General features: G+C 30.1%; 1 protein-coding gene across 1 annotated transcript in view; it reads right to left on the bottom strand.

Moving 5' to 3' along the window:
• Positions 1-24,435, bottom strand: part of WNT11 (Protein Wnt-11) — a 52,814-nt gene extending 28,379 nt beyond the window's left edge. Inside the window, exon 1 of the mRNA XM_051214727.1 lies at positions 23,439-24,435. Within this exon, the coding sequence (XP_051067912.1) occupies positions 23,439-23,596 (158 nt within the window). The 5' untranslated portion in view covers positions 23,597-24,435. The remainder of the gene's footprint in view (positions 1-23,438) is intronic.
• Positions 24,436-26,698: the final 2,263 nt, after the last annotated feature.

The raw sequence follows: 26,698 nt of genomic DNA, 5'->3' as shown, positions 1-26,698 counted from the left end.
GCTTGTGTGTTAAATTAGTAAACTTTAGCATCGATTACGGATGAAATACGTCCAAAATGTACTGTAAATTTCGAAGGTCATTTAAGAAGAGGGTAGGAAAATTCATTGTAAGGTGTTAAGTTACAAACAGTGAGATAAAATAAGTTGTAAATAAAGTGAATAATCAGAAAAATGATATGTCCCCCAGAAACGAGAAGATACAACCTGGACCTTCTTGAATTGAGTTAAACCCATTTTACATAATCTGAAAAGCAAGAGTGACTTCAAGAGAGTTATCATTGTATGCTGGTCATGAAGAAGAAAACGTCCCACACACAGATAAAATTGAACTGATATTACCAAAAGAAGCATGAGAAACGCTTATTGAATGAAAAACCCACAGGTTGTGGATCATCAAAGTATCTCTCGAAACCAAATAGGCAAAGATTACAATGAGTGACATTCAGTGCTATGGGCCCACTAATTATAGCAACGAAGATGGAAGAGATAAGTTTTATGAGACACTGAAGTTCGCCCTAGAGTAGTGCCCAGAAAAGACATGACCATCTTGATGGGGAACCTAAGTGCCTAGACAGGGATGGATAAGATTGGATATGAATCTAAAATATGTCGACATGGACTAGGAAAGAAAAGTGAGCTTGATGAGAGAGTAACGAATCTATATGATTTCGACAAATTAGTCATAGGTGACAATATTTTCCATCACAAACCCATACAGAGGCTACATGGGTTTCGCTGGACAACACTACAGAGAATTAGATCAGTTACATTAACATGAATAAAGCATTTATAATATCCATTGAAGAAGTAAGAAAAAAGATGGGTGCTGATATAACTTGAGATCAATAACTAAGGTCAGATTGAAGCTAAGAAAGCCTAGAGCAGTTGGACAAGCAGTACTACAAATGTTTGGATACAGGCTACCGTAGTGATACTAACAAACTCAGGGAATTCAATATGGCTTTCAGTAACGAGCTCTAAGCCCCGCAAAATCTACCAAAAGAGGAAATCATTATAGTGAGAGAGTGAAAAGGGATTAAATAAAAAACAACCTCAACATGCCATGAGGTGCTGGACCACAAAAAGAACCAGGATGAACAGTGGATCTCTGCTGATATCGTGGCTAAGATTCAAGAACAGTAGAACAGAAATGTAATACTCAACGACAGCTGAACGAGAGCAACGAATACCAAGAGACAGGGTCGATACATAGAAGCGAACAAGCGAGTAAAGCGGAGCACTCAAGCTGATAAGCGAAAATATGTGGAAGACCTATCAACGACAGCAGAAAAAAGCTGCGAAAGAAAGAAATATGAGAGAACTTTATGATATAACGAAAACAGCAGTAGGAAGTATGGCATGTTAGAGTGACCGGTCGAGGAAAAGTGGGACAAATGTGTAGAAGACTTTGAAGGGTTATTGAATAGACCGGTACTACTGAACTCACCGGACGTCAAAATAACACATTTAGACCCTCTTATAGATATTGCCGCTCCAAAAATCGAGGAAGTCAACAAGGTCATCGGACAGAGCAATAATACAGAAGCGGTTTGACTTGTAATGTCTAGCTCTACGTAGAGTTCATTTGAGTTATTCTAGCTTCCGGACAGACTGACTTATTTCGTCTTCTTGAGTCACATTTTGACATTATCAGTTATTCGCTCACTAACCTTGACTACTTTTTATATGAGTATATGTGTGTTAATCGCTTATTCCACTCATCACATGTCCTTGGCTTATTTTTGTCTGGGTGTAAATATTGAGTCACGCTTGAACCGAACGGAAGATCCAACAGACTCCAAATTTCGAGATCTACAGACAAACTTTCGTAAGGATCGATCATGTGAAGACTAAGTCACGACATTTTAGATGATTGTTGTACAGTCGATTGAATGGAGCTTATCACTATACATCAGCTCCCTTGATTATGGGAAAAAATTAATAGTGTGAATGGAAAAACTTTGTGGGATCGTCTTCGATACCCTAGAGTAAGTGAGAAGGTAGTCATCGTCACACGAAATTCGCTGAGCTGAAACTTGACCGATTGTCACTACTATCAATAAAAGCACGGGTATTTATAAACAATTGTCTACACAAGATATTTCAGATCTATTTGTCATAGACTTAGTAATGACTTACTCTGTCAAAGAACAAACCAGCTGCTAGCTGACGAAATTAGGAAAAGATGTCAACAGTGAATAGGACACTTTACAGAAATCATCAAACTGCATCACAAAACAAGCCGTAACTTGTAATTTTCAAAGTAAAATGTAAAGAGGCAGATCAAAGGACGTGGTCCTGAAAGTTGAACGTAGACATTGAAAGAACAAATAGTACTTGGCAACAAATGGAGAGGAAAGATCCGAACAGAGATGGTTGGAGATTTCTAGTCGATGGCTTATGCCGCAGAAAGGGTAACTGACTCAAGTGCATAATTTACTTGCTGTTGGTATTAAGGGAGAAGTTGAGTTTTATATTTGTCACCATTTATCTGTTATATATAAAAGTCTTCTTAATTTTAAGTGAATATCACTTCTTTATAATTAATAAATGTGGATTGTTGTCATATGACTAAATGTTATACAAACGTCTCAGCATCATATTAGTCTACGTTGTTATCCGTGCTATCCGCTAATAAACTGTGATCGTCACTTCTGAATAACTTCTGATTTCAACCATCGTTTGGATTTATGTATTAATGGTTACAAAAGTGACTGATTAACAAAGCAAAGCCACTACATTATAACACTGAGTTCATACATATGAAGAGATTAGAAGTGAAATAAAGGTATAAAGCTAAAATATTTTGTTTAATACTTGTATTTACACCTAATTATTGTTAATTATTTTGTGTATTAACTTTTTTTTTGACATTATTTCGTAGTAGTAGTAGTAGTAGTAGTAGTATTCGTATCAGTTCACATTTTATTGATTGACACTAATTGAAAAGTACATTTTCTCTCAATTATTAGGATTAGATACTAAAATTTATACAATTTTGTAAAACTTATTTCATATTTCTTTAAAGTTTATTAGTTGTTGTTAGTGTTATTATTATTATTGTTGTTGTTGTTGTTTTAAATCTTTTATTCGACAATTTAGTTCCAAGTGACTAACTACCATAAGTTTTAAAGAGAAAAAAAGATTAAAAAGAAGTTCCGAAACAAAACTCTGTTACATCTAATAAATTTCAAACTATTCTAATCATTTAATGATTCATTTGTTAAATAGTCTATAATATATCTGCTTATATATACAACTAAACAAATGATGAACATATTCAAACAACATATTATTGTACTACTTATATATATATATATATATATAATTTTTCTGTAAACAGTTTTACGGTACTTTGAAAATTTACTTTGATAATTTCTTTATATTTTTCTTCTTCATTTATTCACTTAAAATACAAAGACTGAAAAAAAGTATAAACAATAATGTATTTGTAGTGAATATTAAAGAAAAAAAAGAAAAGAGAAAAGAAATTGTTTTTTTTCATTATTTTTAGTTCAATTAATACTATCGACCAAATAATTTGTTTAAAACAATTCAATATTTTATCCGCTTTATTTAAAAGAAGGAATTACAAATGACTAATAATGATAATCAGAATTATACAATGAATAACTTATTATTAAATATAAGGTTAATTCATAATTGAAGTTTGATTTCGTTTTTTCTATCCAATCTATAATCAGACATAAAGATATAATAATGATATTTCTAATTATATGTAATTCTCTAGACAACAGAATAAAGTATCACCTATCTAATATTGACTATATTCACTTGTTTTGTGAAAATGGTATGAATAATAATGATAAAGATAACTAGGTGATTATATTCAATTGTTAGACATTTTGAAGAGAATAAGATAGTTACCAATATAAAGCGGATGAATGAATTAATTTACAAGTGAAACTATGAATATTACCATAATAAGTCAATTAATGATTAGGCTAACAGACACAAATATATTTGATAGATTGATTTTTAATAAAATATTGAATTTTTTGAAGAATAGTTCATTTTTATCAAAGTTTATATTATCGTTATGAATGAAAATATTGACGACCCAGTTAAAGATCTTTTTAACAGAGTACACCCGCCACAATACACGGAATTGTAGTAGATCATTCTTAGTGAATTTTAGGATTGTTTTTTTCCATTGGCATTAGATATACGTTGTTACGTGTATCAATAAGCACATAGTTGCAATTATGAGCTTTTTTTCATGGTTTTATCAAGTCTGAAATATCTAAAATATTTAATTGGTCATGTTACACGATAAAAACGTGTGATTATCATAGTTTGCAACTTATGCATTATTTATGCAACTAAATCAATTCAACAAGTAAACATTCATTCAGTCAAATAGTTTAATTATAAATTTTCCGGCAGAAAATCTGTTTGAATCACACGAGTCTTTAATAAAATAATAAAGTTGTAAGAATCTATCTGATATCATGATATATAAATTTAACAAAGAATATATCACTCATTGATCTTGATAAGATAACCATTGAAAACCAATAATCATTGAACTATGGAACTCTAAACCATTGCGTGATCAAGAGACCAAAACTGATCAAACTCAGGATATTCAGTTTCACGCGCGAGCTCTTAAATTTTAGACCTCTAAGTCAGCATCTAATGACGGTTTGGTTTTGAAGTGCAAGTTTAAGTCCTGGAGAAAAGCTGTGGCTAATGCAGTTCGGCCATGATGGGTATGAGATGTGAGCAATGGAAGACGATCGCACAATACCATGAACTGATTGAAGTTAGACATGTACACTTCAGGATGCCATCTAGGTCGCTCGTCATGAGAGCAACAGTTATGTGTTCGATCCCTAATGTTCTAGTCGTGGATATGCACTGCTGAGAAGTCCAGTTCTTTGTGGTCTACTGGTACCCAATGGTTGTCTAACTAATAACGTTTAATGATGTTACCTATGAAAACTCAAAAACCTCCACAAACCTCCGACAGTAATTCAAATTTGTGCTTTATTTAAAAGATTATTTAAGGGTCACAAATAGGACGAACACAAGTATCATGGATTCTCCTATAAGTTACCATTCAAGTTTATATAAAGTCTTATTGGAAAGTTTTTACATGTGATTAGAATTGAGCTAATTTAGAATGATTTAATACAACAATAAGAATGAAAAACTCATTATCCAAATGAAGACTTTTTTATTTCGCTTGGTTAAATGGCTACTATATAATTTTTATAACACGGGAATTGAGATAATTATCGTCCTCAAAAAAATAAATTTTAAAATCAGAAGGGGTTTTTTTGGAGATTGTAGTAATTTAAACAGTTGAGATCATGAGTCAATTGAAGCTAAACCACCATGGAAAACCTGAAATCACTAGACGGCCGTCTGGTCCTATTGTGAAACCCCTCAGCAGATATATATCCTGGAGTTCTAGTGAGAAGCAGTGACAAGTGGAGTTCAACTGGGTCAGTGGTGAGGTAGTAACTCACTGATGACAATGGTGGATGTGCCACTCAATTTCGTTGATTAATTGAAGTTAGACATTAACACTGTTGGATGCCAGCTCAGTGGTCTAGTTGGTTAAGCGCCTAGCGCGAGACTGATAGGTCTTGAGTTCGAATCTCGCGAGGCGGGGTCGTGGATGAGCACTGCTGCGGGGTCCCATACTAGGACGAAACGTACTTTCAGTGCTTCCAGGTTTTCCATGGTGGTCTAGCTTCAATTGACTCATGATCTCAACTGTTTAAATTTTAAAATCAAGGTTCTTAATTTCAATCGTTTATTTATCAAAGTGTATTTACATCATCTGGTGTTATTTTATACACATATTCATGAAAAAAAAATACTATTCATTTTTGATCAACATATATTATTCCAATTTAATAATTGTCTATAACTTAACATATGTTGTAAATGTAGTCAAGACAATGAATTTCACTTATTGGAATAGCAACTATTAGACATGTTTCAATGAATCAAACATCATGACGTACACTATATTTTCCAGATAGATTTACAGTGATTTATTTATTTTTATATATTTTTTTTAAGAAATACCATTTTGATGATAACTTGTCTGATTTTTTTTTATCGTAGACTTTTCATTATTATCTTCAGTAGAAACAAAAAAGAAAACTGAACTGAATTGAACTGTTTTCGACAATATGATCAAACACATCGTTTTACCATTTTTGCCATCTGTTCAATATGTTATGTATCATGATAATCGTGTAATGATCAATGATAAAATGTATAATAAGGAATTCATTTTTATATGATATTTTTAATTAATTATTTTCTAAATTAATCATTAAACATAACTGTCTATCTAATTTGTCATGAATTATGTTATTGTTTGTTGTAATTTTTATGATATATCAATTTAATTAATCATAATTACATAACAAATGGTATTGGCGTTTATTTACCCTTCGATTAGTGTTAATTACAACAACAAAAAAGAAGGAAAATGAACAGTACAAAAAAAACATATATATTTTGTCTCCAGGATGAAATTCAATTATTAAAGCGCCAAATGTTTGAAATACTAATTGATCTCTGTCTTTTGTTTCTTCTCTTCTTCTCTTCCCTCTTCTTCTTCTTCTTATTCTTCACATATTTGTTTTGGATGTTTATTTATGCTGGTTTGATTCACTGTTTTTTATTTTCATCCATTCAAAATACACATGTATTCATCCAATAAACTGGACTGTTATTTCAATTGTATAGGTAACTAACTGTAAAGTATATTCTATGAAATTAATCTTGGAATTGTATTTTTTTTAGTATAGTAAGACCTCGTTAATAAATTTGCAATCAATTCATCTCTCTGTTCAGATTGTATACGCTAAGTTTCATATGCTGCATTTAGTCTTCAATTTTATACAGAAAGTATCTCAACTTCAAATGATTTTAAGAAAAATTGTAAACATATAAGGAGTGGCAGTCTTTAATGTACATTGACTAACCTGTTTAAGAATACAATTTTTTTAACTCCAACTCATGGATGTTTACTAATTTATCATGTTTAAGTGAATAAATTACTTAGAAGATCAGTATCACATTTAAAGAGTTGAGTAATGTATTTATCAACCTTTAATTATGAGTTATCGGTTGATAATGTTATTATTTCTAATCACAGTTGTGGTTATTCCCAATAATCTCTAATAATAAGTAGAATGCAACAAATTTTTAGTCTAATTTATCTATCGGAGAAATATATTTCCAACTGATAAACTTCAAGCAATGTATATCGTTTAAAAATTGATGTTTTTATGTAGTTAGATAAGATCAATTCAATAGAACTATTACATAATCTATATACCAATAGTCATAATTCAGCACTTTAAAAAAAAGATTATTCATGAAAATGTTTATCTGCAAAGTGTTGTAAGTCAAACCCATTAACCGTGTAATATGAAGCAAATTAATAAAGAGTAATTTTAATTGATTTATTAACAATGTTAAAGTTACATTCAAGTTAATAAAATAATGAATAATGTCTAGTGTTATCTATTGAGTTGCTTAGGAAAGGTGTTCATAATCCAACATATCGTTTTCTTCATGTTTTGTTATGTGGAATATATTCATTTAAGTAACAGTAAAACATAATACTAAGAAACTAAAATATTTGAATATTACTCACTGAAAAACGGCCATTGATCAATTATATAGAAATGTGATAGACACCTATCAGTATTTTGCCTGCTTAATCTATAATCACATATATCAAATTTATTTGATGGAAGTACGTTTTACAGTATAGAAGGTTGTTCCATATTTTTTCGTGATCTTTCGTTAAACCATAACTAGCTTAGATGAAATTTGACTATGAAGTTAGATTATGTATCTGAGGTCCATTTGACATGTTAGTGAAATGTATTTGAAACAGTTTGATTGAATATTTATAGGAGAAATAAATTAGTTTAACTAGATAAATTTCAACACAAATAAAAACAAAGTAATATTGCTTAAGGACCCCATGATATTAGGTATACAAGTCAAAATTACCAAAGTAAGTTTACTTTAATAACAAGTCATGTTGATTAAGACTTCGACAAATATAAGTTGTTGACGCATGGTTTCTATACAAACACACACTGATTTAAAACTAATTCTATGACGTATTTCATGTACGTTCATGGAGAATGGTTGTTTATTATCTGCCCTTATTAGATCGTGGGAATTAATTTTTTAATAAAACTGTTTAGGAAATTACCTAGACAATTTAATTACTCTGTAACAGCTTAGGTTGATTAGTTAAGAGTTGACCTCAAACAACAATAGAGCTCAATCATTCATTCACTTCCTTATTTCGTATAGGCATTATATTTCCTATTATCTTATATTGAATGTTGAAAAGCTTTGTGTATCTGAACAGGCAACTGCCCGCTGTCCCACGATCAAAATTAATACCTATTCACTACAAGTCTGGTTTCTTCTATCAATAAACGAGGGTTACCTACAGGCACAAAAACTCTCCCCTATTTATAAGTAGTCATATGCATAACACACAATGAGATATAATTGTTTTATATACTGTTAGGTTTATCACTGAAGTATTCAGTCTGTCCTTTAATTGTAATGAATTTGATTGTGTCATTGTGATTCACTAATCAAACTCAGTGCCATATACATTCTAAAATCGCAGTACTTCATCTCTAATACAATCATATTCACCATTTGTTAATTCAACTCTGAATAAATAAAACTTTGGCTAATTTATACGACGAGATGTAAAAGGAAAGATTAAATCCTTTTACTCATCTTCAGTTCTATTCAACATTACTACCGTATATCTAATTCAATGTGATGTTTATTCAGAGTAATATTTTTGTTTTCCACTGTGATATATGATTGGTTATAATATTAATAGTTATTTCAACGTCAACCTGATAGACAATATGTGATTTTGTTTTAACTTTGGGTATTCTTCCATCTGTGTGATTTTATTTTAATGGATAATCAAAATGAGTGTCCAATCAATATATATTGAGTTTATTTGCAGTTAGGGTGGTCGTGTTTTCAGCTTGATAAATCTTCATTTGTACTAGTTTTAGAGTTCGTACTTCGCGTTGTGAGAATTGCAGTGGTTCCTCGTTCTTCCAAGTATAAGAATAAGAGACGTGGACATAATGGTTGGCGACGGGGTTAATTTACAAATTCCGGCTTTCCAATAAACTGTCTCGTCTCGGTTATAACTTAGTTGTGGGCTCAAAATATTCTTCAAACTCTACTTTTTTTTCAGTTACAAATATACTTCTGCCTTTTTATCAAGTTACTGTTACGACAAACATATTAATTTCAGCTGCGGAAGTACAATCAATGCTTTAGTTTAATGAAGATGTGTTCATTAAATCTCATTTAATGCTAATCGGTTCACTAAAGGAACACATGCTTAAACAATCAAATTCGGAATCGCATTCCAAAAATCATAGATATATTTAACGAGATAAGTAATACATTACGTTCTGCAATAAGATAAAGTTTTGTGATCAAAGAAGAGGTCAACAAATTCATTAATAAAATAAACTCTCGGCAATGTTCAAATGTTCTTTTATCAGATTCCACTGTTTCTAATTATCCAGTCACGTTGAGTGAAATTCAAACTCATTGTGAGACAAATGTTTCAAATGAGTCAGTTTCTTGTCAACTTTCTGATGATGTCATATCAGGTGCTGATAATCTTAATTAATCATTAGTTTCTAATGAAGTCCTTAATAAGTTTGCGGAAATTATTTCGAATGAAGAAAATTCTGGTGATCTCATATTAACTGTTGCTTGTTCTCAAAATACATTTGTTTCAAATGAAAATATAGGTCAATATGAAATACAAGTTCTCAATATGTTCACATTGAATTGGAGTTCTGATGGTCCCACATGAAATGTTATTTACCCTCACAATCCATTAGCTCTTAGTCAGTGTGAGAAACATGTTTTAAATGAGTCATATCTTGATTAAATTCCAAATACTATTATAGATGTTGAGTGCTCTCACACCTTAAATATATTAAGTTGAATCCCTACTCAATGTTATAATGAATCAATTGATATAATGAATGTTTGCAAAGCAGTCCGGATACCAGAATGCGTAGGAGCGATTTCGTTCACACATTCGGGAAACCTAAATTTAGTTCTCAAGCCTGACAGTCCAAAATTTGGGGTGAAGCTCGATGACTATGACGGTAGAAATGAAGATTTATTTTAGACGAAAGTGGCTGAACCAGACGCTGGCTCAAAGGTTCATGCTTACCCCACGTGGTTGAAAATACTATTAATAACTATGTCAACTGACAAATCCAAAATCGAGTTTTTCTTATAATTTTTCTGAAACTATTTTAAATTTAGAAAAATCATTTTAGTCACTGTTTGTCTACAAATGCAAAGTTATTTTTATTTGGAGAAGAAATGTATATTCAATATTTTTGTAAAGTATATAACTATGTTTGAAATTAAAAGGCGAGACTATAATTTATGGAAGAATCAATCAGGTATAAGATCACAAGTCTCGAATTTTGGCACGAAATTAATTCATTCATTTGGTTAAATGATGTTTTTGCATTATAGCTGATGTAAGTTCGTAGTGAAAACCCTAAATCTAATTCCTAACCTTAACCATCAACTCCAAGTTATAATTCTAATTCCTTAAACTGATTTGTAACCCTCCTTTGGTCCTGGTTATTAGGTGGACACTCTCAAGGTCAATTCAGTGTCGCTCAAAGGTCGTTCATAAATTATAGTCTCACCAAATCAACTCAAAAACATAGTGGTTTGGAAAACCTAAATTTTGTGCTTTTTGTCACATTTTGTGATATTCAACATTTTTCACATAGTAATAAGTTACCAATCATCTAAAAAACTGTGATTTTATTAAGTCACTAAAAACTACTTATGATAGTTGGAAGATTCTATTCAGTTGGTCTAGACTTTCTATCTTGAACTTCTGAGTTGAAGCTTATTGTATACATAGTCTGTGTTTTAACAGATGAGCCTCTCAAATACATGAACAGAGAAAATAGTCTATTATGTCATCTCTCAAAGTTGATGATTGCCTAAATAAATCCTAATTTTACCTCTCTTATTCCTAATCAAGTACTGTCACTTAGTAATCAATAGTCTTCTTTTGATCTTAACAAACCTTTTTGATTACAGTTTTATACTTTTACAGATAAATATTTTTGCAAGTATGTAATTGTTAAAGTAATCACTTATGAAAGAAAGAAATAAATAGATGTCATGGCTTCCTAAAAATCTGAAATTCAAATTTAACAATAAAGTAACATTAATGGTTGAGATGACTCGATTGAAGCTAGACCACCATTGCAAAGCCTGGAAGCACTGGATGGCCGTTTCGTCCTATCGTGAGACTCCTCAGCGGTGCGCATCCACTATCCCGCCTCGCGAGATTCGAACCCAGAACCTATCAGTCTCACGAGCGAGCGCCTAACCACTAGACTGCCGAGTCAGCATCCAACATTGGTAATGTCTAGATTCAACCAATCCACGAAATTGAGCGACCCATCCACATTCATAAGGTAATATTATTATACCATACAGGTTATTTGTAATGTTTTTCTATACATTTATTTACTTAGTTAACTAAAATAACTTAAAATGCAGTTAAGATTTGCTACTGAGTTAAGTATCAAATTTTTTTCTTAAATTTTCTGGATAATAAAAACATAACATGAACAATAGTTAAAAACAAACAAACAAACACTAGACGCGTACTTATATAATGACGTGTTGGACATTTAACAGAGACAGATCATGGAGTTAAACAAACAAAATTCTCTAATATCAAATACCTAAAACATTTTATTGTTGAAAAATTGTAATAATAATAATAAATGAAAATCACAATTCATTATTATAAACAGTCATTATGAAATCGGATAAATTATTTCGAAGCTAAATAGAATGGCTTACTGCGTAAATAATGTGATATATATTGCTATTATAAAGTTATGGAAAGTATAGTCGAATAATTTGGCCAATTTAGTTTGTTTGTAATACATTTGAATTGAAAAATAGGTTATGATTTCGCACAAAATGTATTAAGATTTCTATAATAAGGAATGACAGGATTACCTGCATAGTTAGTTACCTTTTTAACGATATATATATATATATATATATATGGACAAATAAAAATTCACGTATCATAAATAGATTAGTATTGTAGATAGTTAGATTCTGATACAATGATTCATAGATCATATAGTTCCTATGAAATTTGATTATGCTGACTTTAATTCTCAGTGGGCTTGATAGATCGTACTATTAAACATTTTCAAATGAAATCAATAAAATTAGGTAGTGATCTGTGATTTCCAACGGTGCTATAGTTTGTGTTAGTGTAATATGAAAATTATTCATAAAAATTAACTAAATCTTTACAAGCCAATTGTTAGTTAGAGTTCGAATGAAATGTATTTTAAAGAAAATATAATTCCATTTTTATTATTTATATTTTGTTTACCTTGATATATTGATAAACTTTTAAAATCACTTAAATTAATATCAGTATGATGTACCGTGTATTAGTTAACAGGCTATATCATTGAACAGTAATTTACTAGTTCAAGTAACGTTAATGTTGTATGAATGATTTGAATCATATTCAAATGGCATCAGAATTCTGAAACATAGTAATTCCTCAAAGATGAACAGAATAAGTTAATTATATATAAGTTAGAATTGCCGGAGTTAGATTTGAGACCAGATTACAGATTAGAAAAAATTTCTACAATCAAACAATTACAATCGAAGTATTCAGAGAGAAAATAAAGAAGAAAATTGAACTGATTTTTAGAATTGTAAACATTTTCATGTTATTTGTACTACTAAGAGTAGTCAAAGATTAAAGATAAGTCTGTATCATTAACAGAATGAGTTTATTAGCTACTCATGAACTGGTACTACATTCGACAAAAAATCTCAGAAAAATGTTATATACATATAGGATTGAGACATAAGAAAGTGAATATTAGGTGGAAAAAAGTGAGAGAATCCAAGTTTAACAATTGTAATAACTTTTGGACCTATGCCCTATTAATATATAACGTAATGATACCGCAAATTAGATTACAGTGATTTCTCGTCCGGACCAATGACGCGTAAACCCATACGAGCAGTCTAGAGCCTTTATCGGTCTTTTTTCCTGCCTAGCCCTGCCTATTAAGTCCAGAACATCAATTTCAGCCTCCACGATATGAATCATGTATTTCAAACATACTGGGCTTATATACAAATTAAATAGACCACATCGTACCGTAAAATAGAAAATAACAGCCGGAAGTGACCGTGAATGTGGGAGACTGTAATTAATAGACTTGGCATAACTCAAGAACGGTAAATTGTATAATAATAATTTATAGGTCAAAATAATGCTTGTAATAAGAGAAGCATGAGTATGTGTAGTTTAGCCACTTAATAATTATCTAATAAAAATATATGTATAGTATTAGTCCAGAAATAGATACCAACAATTACCACTCATTATTCTCATTGAGATATAGCAACGATTAAAGGGATTTGTTCAATTTACGTTATTAGATAGGATTTCAGTCGGTTTGTAGTGAACAAGAACAGAAGTGGGGGCAATCGGGTGTATTTGAACACAAAATTACAGAATATCTTACTAAAATCTGAGAACCATACAGTAAATATTTAAGTTGCAAAATACCAATCAATTGTCTCAAACTTGACTATTCTTCTGCAAATATCAGTCCATCGTTTCAGCTTTTATTGTTCGTGCACTTCATACCAATTCCTTACCGTTCCCGTTCTTTCCTTCTCGGTCTTCTACTAAAATACGATCTATTCCTGACCATCGTTATATACTACTTATGTGGATATAAGTAGCTCACATCACAGTTTCAGAATGAATAAGAGTCTTACAAAATAGTACAGAGTTGGGTATGTGGACAAAATATGTTTATTTATTGAATACTGAATGTGTTTTATTTGAGATGTTTTTCTCTCACTTATTATTTTTTTTTGTTGTAGAGGCAAATTTCTCTTATATCTGACTCCAATAAATAGTACCCCGTTAACTGAATATTTAATGCAGGTTAAATCTCCTAGTAGAATTATGAATTTACTCGAGATTATTCAGAAGTCTGAACACCAGCTATTGAGATAGTATATTGTTAAAGATTAATAAAATCCATAAACCTACAGGAAGCAAGCACACAGTGAAGCCAAGAGTGTGTGTGTGGCTGTATAAGTGTTGAAAATCCATGTATATTTGAGTCATAATCAAGTGTAGATAAATTATTGATTGTCTGTGTATTACAACCAATCGGAGAAAGATTAAAGTTGATCTGCAGACATGTGCTCAATCAGACTCACACAGAAATTTACATAGTGGATTAAGTGTCTAAATTACAGTGAGCAGATAAATAATACAGTAGTGGAATGGGCCTACTACAAAATTACAGTCATCTTGTATCTCTATAAACCTTTGTTAAAGCAGTACTGTGAAGTAGGCTTGAGCTAAAAGATGTCTTTTGAGTGATGATATCCAATATCCTTTCATTGATTAAACAAATGAAATTAGTTGTGCATTAACCGAAAAATATCGTTTCAAATAAAAAAATCTTTTTAAAGATCATTCACTAGTCCAGAATATTGTAAACAATCTTGAATTATTTTACTCATAATGCAAAGAAAACATTATCAATATTTAAATACGTTTTAAATAATCAGTCCCAAGTCCTGGACAGCTCCAAGGTATTACATCTATTTTTACTAGAAGAACGGATTCCGCCAATTTTATGAGGTTATTTACTTTGACTAACTGGGACTCATGAACAGAAAACCCTAAACCTAAATTTTCTTGTATTTAGCACTTGTTATCAAGTCGTATGTGCAATGTCCAGGGGATTGATGAGCCGTTATCACTCGGTTATCCGTGTAGCAACCGTCCTCCTGCAGAACTCAGATCTTTTTTGCTAACTGATTACTTGGTAACAACACTAATATGGAGTGTCCAGTCAGGTGGATTTCATTCCTGCTGAGCGGTAGAAAAGTATGACTACTCAGGAACTAGTCATTATAAATTGCTAGTTAAAAGACATGCCGACAGAGTCATTATATTAAACTATTTATTCGGTTGCTAATTCATTTCAAACACTTAACATAATGGATAAAACTTTCATGTGAACGAGAGGTTTGTTCACACAGTAGTTGTTAGTTAAACATGCTCAATTTAGTAATTATCATTTCATGGTATTTATATGCCTTTACAAAAGAATCTCGTTAGGGCAATTTACTTTCAGACAGAGTATTCCTGAATCATAGTTTGCATCCCTGATTGATCTTATCTAGATAAAAATAACTGAAAATCAGTAAGCACTGGACAGTTGTTTAATCCTAGGATGGACATCCCCAGAAGTTCTCGTCCAATGACCAACCACAAGGGATTGAAAAGACAACCTTAGATCTTACAGTAAACGCTTAAACTTTAAACAACTTAGACAGTGTTTTATGACGTATATGTCTAACACCAATCAATTCATGGTATCTTGTATTCGTTTTTAGTTATCTGTGATAGATAACTGTCTTACATTCGACATGGTTTCACTACACCAGTCGTAGCTTATCACAAGAAGTCCTGCATTAAAACTTCAAATGTAGTCACTGGTAAATGTACAATCATTATTAGTAATAAAGATTTTGTGGGGAATGTTGAATTTCACAGTTCACATCACAGGCTGATCTTAGAGTTACTAAATAAATAAATATTAAAGATAATTTACCTTATTCATTTATGTACGAAATTATAATATAAGATTAACTCTTTATAAAAAAAAATTAATTAATACTTGATTCATTTTTGTTTACTATTTTAGAAAATTGTTGTGTATACTTTTCAAGATCAAAAGTATTTACTACTTCAATGCATTGTTTTACATTTCTCCAAGTTGAAAAAAAACAAGACAGACATTCAAGTATTTAGTTTTATGATAGAAGATAGAAAGAACCAAGTACTATTCATTTTAAATCAGAGTATTATATATAAACATCCAATCCTTTTGTTTTCCTTATTCAAATTTATTCACGAAGGGATTAGGAATTTTTTAAACCACATAAAATCTCTCAGGGGCGAGATCGTGAATGCGCATTACTGAGGAGTCCCACAATAGGACGAAACAGTCATCCAGTACCTTCACGTTTTTCATGGTGGTCAAGCTTCAACTGACTTATGATTTTAACCATTGAAAAATAAATAAAATCACTTCTTTTATAAATAATTTTAGTTTGAGAAACCTTGTTTATAGATTTAATATTCATTATTCAACTTTTAAATAAAGTATTTCATAAAAGAACATATATATATATATATATATATATATATATATGAGTCATTCGAAGCTAGACCACCACGGAAAACCTGGAAGCACTGGACGGCCGCTTCGTCCTATTGTGGGACTTATGATCTCAACTGTTGAAATTACTACAATCTCCACAAAACCCCTTCTGATACTAATCACCATATGCTCACTAGTGACTGACTTCAAGAGATATATCCTGGAGTTCTAATGAGAAGCAGTGACCAGTGGAGTTCAACTGGGTCAGTGGTGAGGCAATAACGCACCGAAGGCAATGTTGAATGTGTCGCTCAGATTCGTGAATTAGTTGAAGTTAGACATTAACACCGTTGAATGCCAACTCAATGGTCTAGAGATTAAGCGTTCGCACGAGAGACTGATAGGTCCTGTGTTCGAATCTCGCGAGACGGGATCGTTCATACACATTACTGAGGAGTTCCACAATAGGATGAAACGGTCGTCCAGTGCTTTCATGTTTTCCATGGTAGTCTAGCTTCAACTGACTTATGATCTCAACTGTTGAAATATATATTGTAAAACATATACCTTCATGCCTCTTCCTTTATGTGGTTCTTGCTTTTTGTTTCTTCATATATATATCGTTTGTAGACACATGTAAACGACCTTTATGTTAGATAAACACATTAATAATAATGAATAAATGTGCATACGTCTATATACATAGAAACTTATTTGTATACTTGTATAGGTACATTCAAACATTTATTTTTAAAAAAAGAAAAAAAATTTTTGTTGTTGTTGGTCAGGGAATGAATACAGGTGCAAATACCAGTAATTCATGATTACATTATATACGCTTAGATTTCTATGTGAGGGAGAATAATAATAATAATACTAAAATGATTTATAGATACATTTCTGTTGTGTTATTTTCATGATACTCGAAATGAATCAATTTTTGAGGATGAATTTGACCTCTTATAAATCAAATAATAAATGGTTGAAAAATTAAAAAAAAAAGATTTTTTGATTATTAATTTTTTTTTGATCAATCAATCAGTCGATTAATCGACTTATTTATTCATCCTTATAACGGTGTCGATTCGATTAGTTGTATAGTTTATGAATTTAGATAATATAAAGGTAAAAATTCAATAATCATTCATTAGCTTTATATGTCAGTAATATTAGTAATCATTAGTGGGACAGGTTACTCTGAATTAGCTTATTTGTATAGCCTATATATATATATATATATATATATATATATATATATATATATATGATTATTACCAATGTGGTTAAATAATGATAAACAGACTTGGATAATATGAAATACAAAAATATCTAGTCATGGGAACTAAAATACATTTAGACAAAAGAGAAAATTCAATCAAGATTTATGATTCCGAATAGATGTTTCTTTTTCTTGTTTTAAATGAATATGTTTATGAAATGAATTAAATTCTTGTTTGAATAAATAAAAGGTGGTAGAAATTTAAAAAAAAGAAAAGGTGTGGTATTAGATATGTGGATACTTTAGAAAAAATAATAATTTCGAATTTAGACAGTAGTAGATAGTGTTAAGATGTCATGATTAATCTCAATCATTAATAATATGACAAATGAAATGAAAAATGTCATAATCTTCTTTGATTTTAACGCTTGATTAATATTTTGTCTTGTGACATCATGAAAATGATGTAGAGAAAAGAAATATTATGGAAGTTGAATGTGGCATATCATTGTTGGGGACGTTAGATCCCCAGAACTCACTTGAGAAAGGACCTAATTTTGCAATTTTATTTAGAAAATTTGAATTTCTTTGTTTTCACGCCAAAGGCACTCTGGTTTCTGGTTGTTTTGCAGAATATAATTCCCATTCAAGCTTAGATTTCTCCCTCTAGTTAGCGGGGCTGGGACGCATCAATAGCTAGCTTACTGGTCTTTGGTCACCGAGTCTTGTTCTCGTTTGCAGATTAAGTGAACTCGTGATAGCTTCAAACCTAGCAATCATAGTTACTGATTATTAAGAAATTTTAGTTTACAGCCGAAAGAGTGTTATTTCGTTTGAATGAAAAAAATTATCATCAGATTATCCTAAGATTCTTATCATTCTCAAGTACCCATTTAAAGATGCTAGAAGAATACTATGAATCCACTGTAACTAATTAATGCCTCTATCTATAATAATATATAAGATTTATAAATAAATCGTATGCCATTCATTAATTTTAATCAATATGATGAAATATTTACTGAGAACCAACTAGTCAAATGCTTTTGACAAACCAAAAGGAAGATCATCAGAATAAAATATACCTATGTTCTAAGAGCCATTTTTCGAATAGACAGATTGATATCGACACCATATCAGTAGGTTTTAGCTTTCGATTTATGCACAATTTACTGTAAAATAGACAAGAATATACATCACGAATATCACGTCATTTTAATATGAATACCTCTTAAGGTTAGAATCAAATTTTATTAAAACTAGTTGAGCACAAGCTGAGAGGTCCACTCGATTTAAGCAATACTTAATATTTTTTATTCTTTTATGTTTATAGACTTATCAAATTATCAGTAAATAAACAGCATTTGTCAACTTTTTAAATTGTTAAATATTTCGGTAAATTTCAATAAATTATGAAGTCTATTTATCTTGAGAATAAATAAGGACAAAAACTATTATAATAAGAACAATACAAATTAAGTTACTTCAGTTTAGATTGGTTTCATAAATGAATCAATGTTAGATCACTACTGAAATCCTGGAAACACTGGATGGCCGTTTTGTCCTAGTATGTGTCTGTTGTGAGGTAGTTACTAACTGAAGACAATGGTAGGCAGTCGAGCAGTATCATGGATTGGTTGAAGCTAGACATTAACACCGTTGGATACCGGCTCAGTTAAGCGTTGGCGCGAGACCAAAAGTCCTGGGTTCGAGTCCCACATGCGGGATCGTGGTTGTGCAGGGCTGAGAAGTCCCATACTAGGACGAGACGGCCGTCCAGCGCTTCCAGGTTTTCAATGGTGATCCAACGTTGATCCATTCATGTTATCAATCTAAACTCAACAATCTCCACAACCCTATACTGGTAATTTATTTTAATTAACTTTTTCAGCTGTTTGTAATACAGAAATATATTTATATATTTATAATATCTGTTATGACTTTTTAAAATGGAGTGAAACGCAAATATAATAGCTGAAGTATAGAGTATCAAATCGATTCTAGTCATGTTGTCCAATCAGAATTGTTTTTTTAAACATTTACATGACCAAAAAATGTCGTGAAAATAGAGCATGAAACAAAAATCTATACACTACAGAAACTGTAACTGTACAGAAGTACAGAAGCCTATACCTTGAGCAGAAGAGTAGCGAGGTCAGTATTAATTATTTTAAAACTGTTGTCGTATTGATAAAATAGTTTTCATACATGAATAAGCGGCACTAAAATTAGAAGAAACAGTTGCATGATTGATTTACGGGGATTTATATGATATGGAGACGAAGTCCGAGAAACGGAAAATCGATGACAAATGATACGTAATAATGAAATTGATATTCAGATAATTAGTAGTAAGACTCTCAGTTTTATAAATTTCTTTAACTATCATAACTCTGCTGACACTGTTAGTGCATATGATGTGCATATTTCTTAAGCAGACTATATTTCGAAACCTTTGATTTAACTTATTTAACACACTCGGCTGTCAGTAAACAAACATTAGTTAATTTCATAGTTAACATAATGGAGTAATGGTAATTAATCAACCACTGAATACCATGAAGCAATTGACAGCTACTTCGTCCTAGTATGGGATTCTTCAGCAGTACACACCCACGACCACACCACCATAGACGTTAATTAGATGATAAAATGTAAATTATGCGATAAAATAGATTTTATTAGACATAAATTTGTGATAATGTAAATATATAAGGCAAGAAATGACAAATCGATATGAAGTTCGAACGTTGACATTAATTATGTAATTTAGACCTTTTCAGTAGTTTTACACATAGAACAAAACATAACGATCTTCAGTTTTTCCCATAAGCCAGTTAGATAACAAACATATTAGGAAAAATTTCAAGTACAAGGCTGAATTTTTTATAAAGTCGAATGCAAATCTTAAGAAGATAATTAGTATCATATCTACCAATAATAAATAAATAAGTTTTTTGAAAGTTAATTAGAACAGAATCGTATTGCGTTTGGTGATCTTAGAACTCCCACTTGTAAACAAACATGTTACCTGTCAATTCTCAGTGATCAATTATCGTAAATTTTTCAGTCCTACTGGCGGATAGTTTAGGACCAAACACCCCAATGGTAACATTTCAAACTGAGGAATTAGATCATGTGAGATCGAATTCCGCTGATGGCATTAAATCCATTGAGATTAGTGGTACACTTTATTAACGAACCGGAGCTAGCATGAAATTCATATCTAAAAGTTTCAGTCGACCACCTTTAACCACCTAAAAGCTTAAAATGAATATTGATTTTCAGTACGATCACTGAACTCAGAATGACTAGCTTCAGGTTTATGTTTTTGTTTTTTGTGTATATGAAAAATCTAGCACACAGATTAACTCTTCTATTATCCTATATTCCTCTGTCAAGTGTATTTAAAAAGTGGAAAGGAAAATACGAGAAACTAGGAATTTTCAGTATTGAGAAAAATGAATAAACCGATAAAATAAAGATGTAATTTTCTTAATGGCACGTCTTAGCATTCGTAATCTGTTGAAGTTATCACACTGTAGTATTAGTTAATATGTCTAGAGTTTGGAAGCCTAATTTAAATAACATTTTGAGGTGTATTTCTTTGTTTGATATTGAATTACATGAAAAAAAATAATTGTGTGATTATGTAACAGCTCTTGAGTGATGAGTAATGGAACAAAATTGACTAACACATTGAAAAAAGCTAGAGCTTTTAATGCATTTCTGCGATGTCAGTTAACCGGAGATTCAATGAAAACCAAATTAAATTGGCTTAAAATACACAGACCAGTTATGGCGAAGGTCAAAAGTGTCTAGAGTGGCTAAGCAGAAGTGCCACGAACAATAAATTGGGTGTTTCATAACATTTAAGATCAAATCTTCGTATCGACTCTTGTTTGGGCATTTTAATTTATGTTTACTAAACTCATAGATTGCAATCCAAAAAACAAAAACATACTGATTACAAATTAGTCTTACAGGTTACAGTTGATTAACTGATTCATCAAAATAATTGTCTTTGCTCAAATAAACTATTCTTCGAGTTTGTTTACCTTACTTATAATGAGTTTGATGGTTTCTAGGTAAGTAAATTAAACATCATGATGCAACTGGTCTAGTCTTTTTGGTTTCTGATACAAAATTTTGATGTATGAATTTTAAAATGGTTATACATTAGTATGCTATTACAAATGAAAACACTTTAAACAAAAATATCGATCGAAAACTTTATCAGTGATCTATCATCAAAATGTATTACCTATGAACATTAGTAAACAACCGAAATAGGTTTATTCAATGTATGAAATTTATTTAAAACAGAATCATACCACTCATTATTTTACAGGGACAATAAAGCACTTAAAATAGAAGTAACCAATATATAATCGTTTCTGAAATGTTATGTCAATTTTTTGTCCTGTTCAATCATTAGAGAAACAGACATGCTACAGAACCTGTAAAATTGTATTTCCATGAAAAATAAAGATAATTCGATTAGTGTCAAAAGTAATCATGAGTTTGTTAAGAAAGTGAATTATGCATAATTGAAATTCGATAGTCTAGCTATCATGTACTTGAAAAATCAATATTTAAAACAGTTTACCTGATTAAAAGAGGATTTTATCACTAATAGTAAATTCATAAAATCATCTGAAGACTGAATCATTCATTATATTTATAAGTTATCAAATCTATCTGCATTAATTTGACATAGATAAACTTATGATGACTACTCAAATCTCCTAGTGATTGCAATGAGGTGGTTAATGGTTTCTTATCAACAAACGATAATAATTTGAAAAAACATTTGATAACTATTTTACCCGGGTTAAAAATTTTGCTTGTTGACAAATAAAGGTTAATAATTTTATTAACTCGACGAGTATGATTGAGATTTTAAAGGTGAGGATTGGCAAAGTAAAGACAGCACTCCTACATTTGAAGAACATATGAAACTCAAGCAACAGTCAACCAATGTCAAAGTCAGAATATTTAATATGAAAGTCAAGGCAGTTCTACTGTAAGGAGCTGAAACTTCGGGAACTATATGTATTTATAAACAGTTATCTATGTAAGATACTCAATATCCGTTGGCCGGATACTATCAAGAACAGCCTACTATGGGAGAGAACAAAGCAGGTTCCATTTGAGGAAGAAATTAAGAAAAGACGTTGGAACTGGACAAGACACACATTGAGGCAATCATCAAATTGCATCACAAGGAAAGCGCTAACTTGGAATCATAAATGGAAACGGAAAAGAGGAAGGCCGAAGAACATATTACGTTGGAAAATAGAAGCAGATATGAAAAGGATGAATACCAACTGGAAAAGATTGCCCAAGACAGAGTTGGATAGACAATGCTAATGAGTGGTTTATGCTCCTCCATAAGAGGGTAACACGTCTAAGTAATGATTCAGCTATGTTAACTGATCAGTTAAGATTAAATGAACTTTAAATAATCAGTTTATTTATATCAGATAAATATTTTAAATCAAGCATCTAAAACATGATAAATCATAGATTGTTTTATATAAAGGAATTAAACAACCAATTTGAACTCATATATATATATATATATATATATATATATATATATATATATATATATATATATATATAATCATAGTTATAGTTAGACAGTGATTCCATAAAAACAATACAGATTATAATAAAATCAATAAACTAATGACATTGTATAAGAAAAAGAGAATTGACCGAAGAAAAACAGGATAAAAAAAACAATGACTAGTTCTATACAGAACCATTTTATCAACTATAAACAGATTCCTTCAAATGATTCTTCTTTTAAAACAATAATGACACCTTTAATTTATAATTCAATTCATTAAAATTAAATAAATAAATAACTACAAAACTGGATCACTTACAACCATTTTATTCCTTGAACTGGATCCATTAAACTAATCATTAATTGAAATAATAATAATGATAATATAATTCCGAAAAATTTGGATTTTTGTTTATATAAAAGAAATAGTGGATCTGTTATAATGAAGAAATAGTTCAACTTTGTGATAAATGGCATAATCAATTTTAATTTTTTTCTTTTTTTATTTCTTTCTTTCTCCTTTCTTTCTTTTCTTTCTTTTTTAGTTATTTATTTCATGAAGACTAAATGAAACTTGTGTAGTTGTTTGTTTATTTATTTTTTTATTATTTTGATAAAGATGTAGAATTTTATCTTGTATGTATAAACAAGAAAAATAATGATTGCGTAACTCTTAGTAACAATAGTTATAATGGAATATGTATTTTAAATTGTTTCTTTATTATGAAATTCATATAGGTCAAAAATATGTCAACATTTAAATGATCAAACGTGTATATATATAAGTATGACTGACATTATATCTTTAATAATGTTGTTAGTAGTAGTATTAATAGTAGTAGTATATGTATTTGATAAGCATACTGACTAGTTAGTGTAATTGTTACAAGATGATAGACATTATCATAGTAATATGAAGATTCTTTTGTTTTCTAGATAAATAAATGAATTTTATGCACAAAACATTCACACATTAGAAAAAAACAAACATGTACATACATTACATTTTGTATAAGTGTAGACTAATTCTGTCTACTGTTATTGTACAGCAGTTGGCTATTTATTTTTTTTTCTTTGTTTTCTTTAGTGAGACACTTTTTCTATATACTTATAACTGAAGAATTAGACTTCGATTCCAGGTTAATGGAATGTTAATTTTTATGTATCGTATGTATACATCCCTATCACTTTAGTTAGGAAATATACAATTGAGATTCTTTGTATGGATTTATGTACACATTTAAATGTATATGAATGAGAGAAAAAGATGAAATGAAGTATTGGTAGATAAGCAGTAATAAAATGAATCAAATACTATGAGTTATTTTCTTTCTAATATATTTCTTATACTACTTAAGAATCACTTTCATTTTTGTGCCAAAGAAACACAATTTATATTTTAGAATTTATTTCATAGTATACATAAGAATGCGTTGTTATGTGTGTTGTCTACAACATTCACTTCTACTGCCACTGTAAATTTTATCACCTATATGTGTGTATATATCTATATATATTAGTAGCATAATGATATTCATTCTTGTAAAATGTTATACAATCTATGGGCTTTAATAGATGATAGGGTAATATGTTATTTTTATCGCATTTTTCACCGAATATGAATAATGTTTCCAAATGTTTTAATAAATGTTTAGTTGTCCAGACATCTTGAACTGTAGTTTATGATATGGTGTAAGTATGCATTTATGTGTTTGTGTAGTTCTATATATACCTATAATAGGTAACAGGATCATTAGTTGAACAAAAGGGGTAAGTAAATATATATGCGCATAGATTTCAATTTATTATTTCAATGGTATTTTGCGAATAATACATATACACATATATTATTCTACATTATCTGTCTGCACACTTATGAAATACAATTAGGTGATGTTATGTGTTGGGCACAATAAGTAATAGTGTTCATATTTTTCAACGTTAAATACACTTGACCAAGCGTGTTACTTTACGATTGGTTAAACAATGAACATAAATCTAATTCAGATGATAACATGTTTAGGGGGATAACAAAAACCCAAAAAAAAGCATGTATAGATGGACATTCATGTTACAAAATTATATTCGTTGGATTAAATAATAAATTTATAGTGGTGTATGTGTGTTTTTGTTTTTTAATGTTAAACTTTAAAAGTTCAGTTTAATATCAGTAAAATGCCTTTGTGCTAATACATGAATGGATAATCGCCATTTATCATAATACCATAATCTATAAGAATAAACCAAAACTACATGTATTTTGACATGAAGATCAACATTCCAATAATATGATAAAGCATAAAATAATGAATATTTTAGATATTTAAAAATATATCTTAAAATAATCTTATTTCATATAGTTGAAAATTATATTTTGCATTTCTGAGTACATCTACATATTATATTCTTTGGTCTGTACTAGTAGTAGTAGTAGTAGTAGTAGTAGTAGTAGTAGTCAAGGTGTTTAAAGTACAGTTTGATTATTTACTTATATCAGTGATTCATATAACTATGCTACTAAAAAAGGATATCCAATATTAAAAGCAATCAAAAAGTTTCCAACAATTATTTTTAATTATTGTCATTATCTAAGCTGCTTGATTAGTCTGTTTCAATATGACAGAGTTTTAACACATTTTCCAGTAAGCTAATTTACAAGATACATTTCACTGAATAAAATTATTTATTGAACTGAAGGTACAACTGGAATTCAAGTTGAAAGTTTCTTCTTATTTGCGACTTGCTAGTTAAAATTTGATTATTTATATACCAATCGATTGTAAAGTGTTGTTTAAAAAAAAATTTATTTTCCTACTTATAACTTCAACCCCCCCTTCATGTCTGAACAAATTGTTTTGTGTTAAGTTATTGAAAGTGATGTTCATTTAGCAGGAACAGGATAGATCACAGTATTTAGGAAATGTCAAAATTATTAGTATTTTCATATATTTTCAAAGTATAACATTTGAATTAATTAAGAAATATCAAGCTTTATAATCAGTGTCCTATGAGGTTGAACTAAGTATTTCAGAGTAGAATAGGGTTATTAACTACACAGTATTATTATTTACTTATCTCTGATATCTTTATACTTAAATTTCCTGAAACCATGCATAAACTAGTGATCACATTAGATTCCCTATGAACTACTGTAGATTTGTACTTAAGTTCATATTGTAAACTTTCTCTTAATCTTATGAATAAATAAAATAAATACTAACTGATGATTAGATACCACAATTTTATCTAAACATCTAATCCATAAACTATTCAATAGAGATTGTAATTTAATCTATGAACATCATTTCTCATATCTATGTGACTATATAAGAAAATAAATCACTATTCACGTTATTTCCTTTCAAATGAATGATGTTTTTCTCCTTTTCTTTTCTTCTTTCTTTTTTTTATTACTTTCTATATTTACATTAGTTCATTGTGAAAACCATTCAAACGTGAAGAATCCTTATTAATCATGACTATTACTTTTCACTCCTTTCCTTTATTATTATTATCATTCTTTTTCCATGTAACCTCCATTATGTTCATAGTAATTTTCAATTTCAAAAGGTTAATTAC

The sequence above is a fragment of the Schistosoma haematobium genome, chromosome 2 (genome assembly GCF_000699445.3).
Source record: "Schistosoma haematobium chromosome 2, whole genome shotgun sequence".
In the NCBI taxonomy this organism is placed as follows: Eukaryota; Metazoa; Platyhelminthes; class Trematoda; order Strigeidida; family Schistosomatidae; genus Schistosoma; species Schistosoma haematobium.
This window is presented reverse-complemented; position numbering and strand designations above follow the sequence as displayed.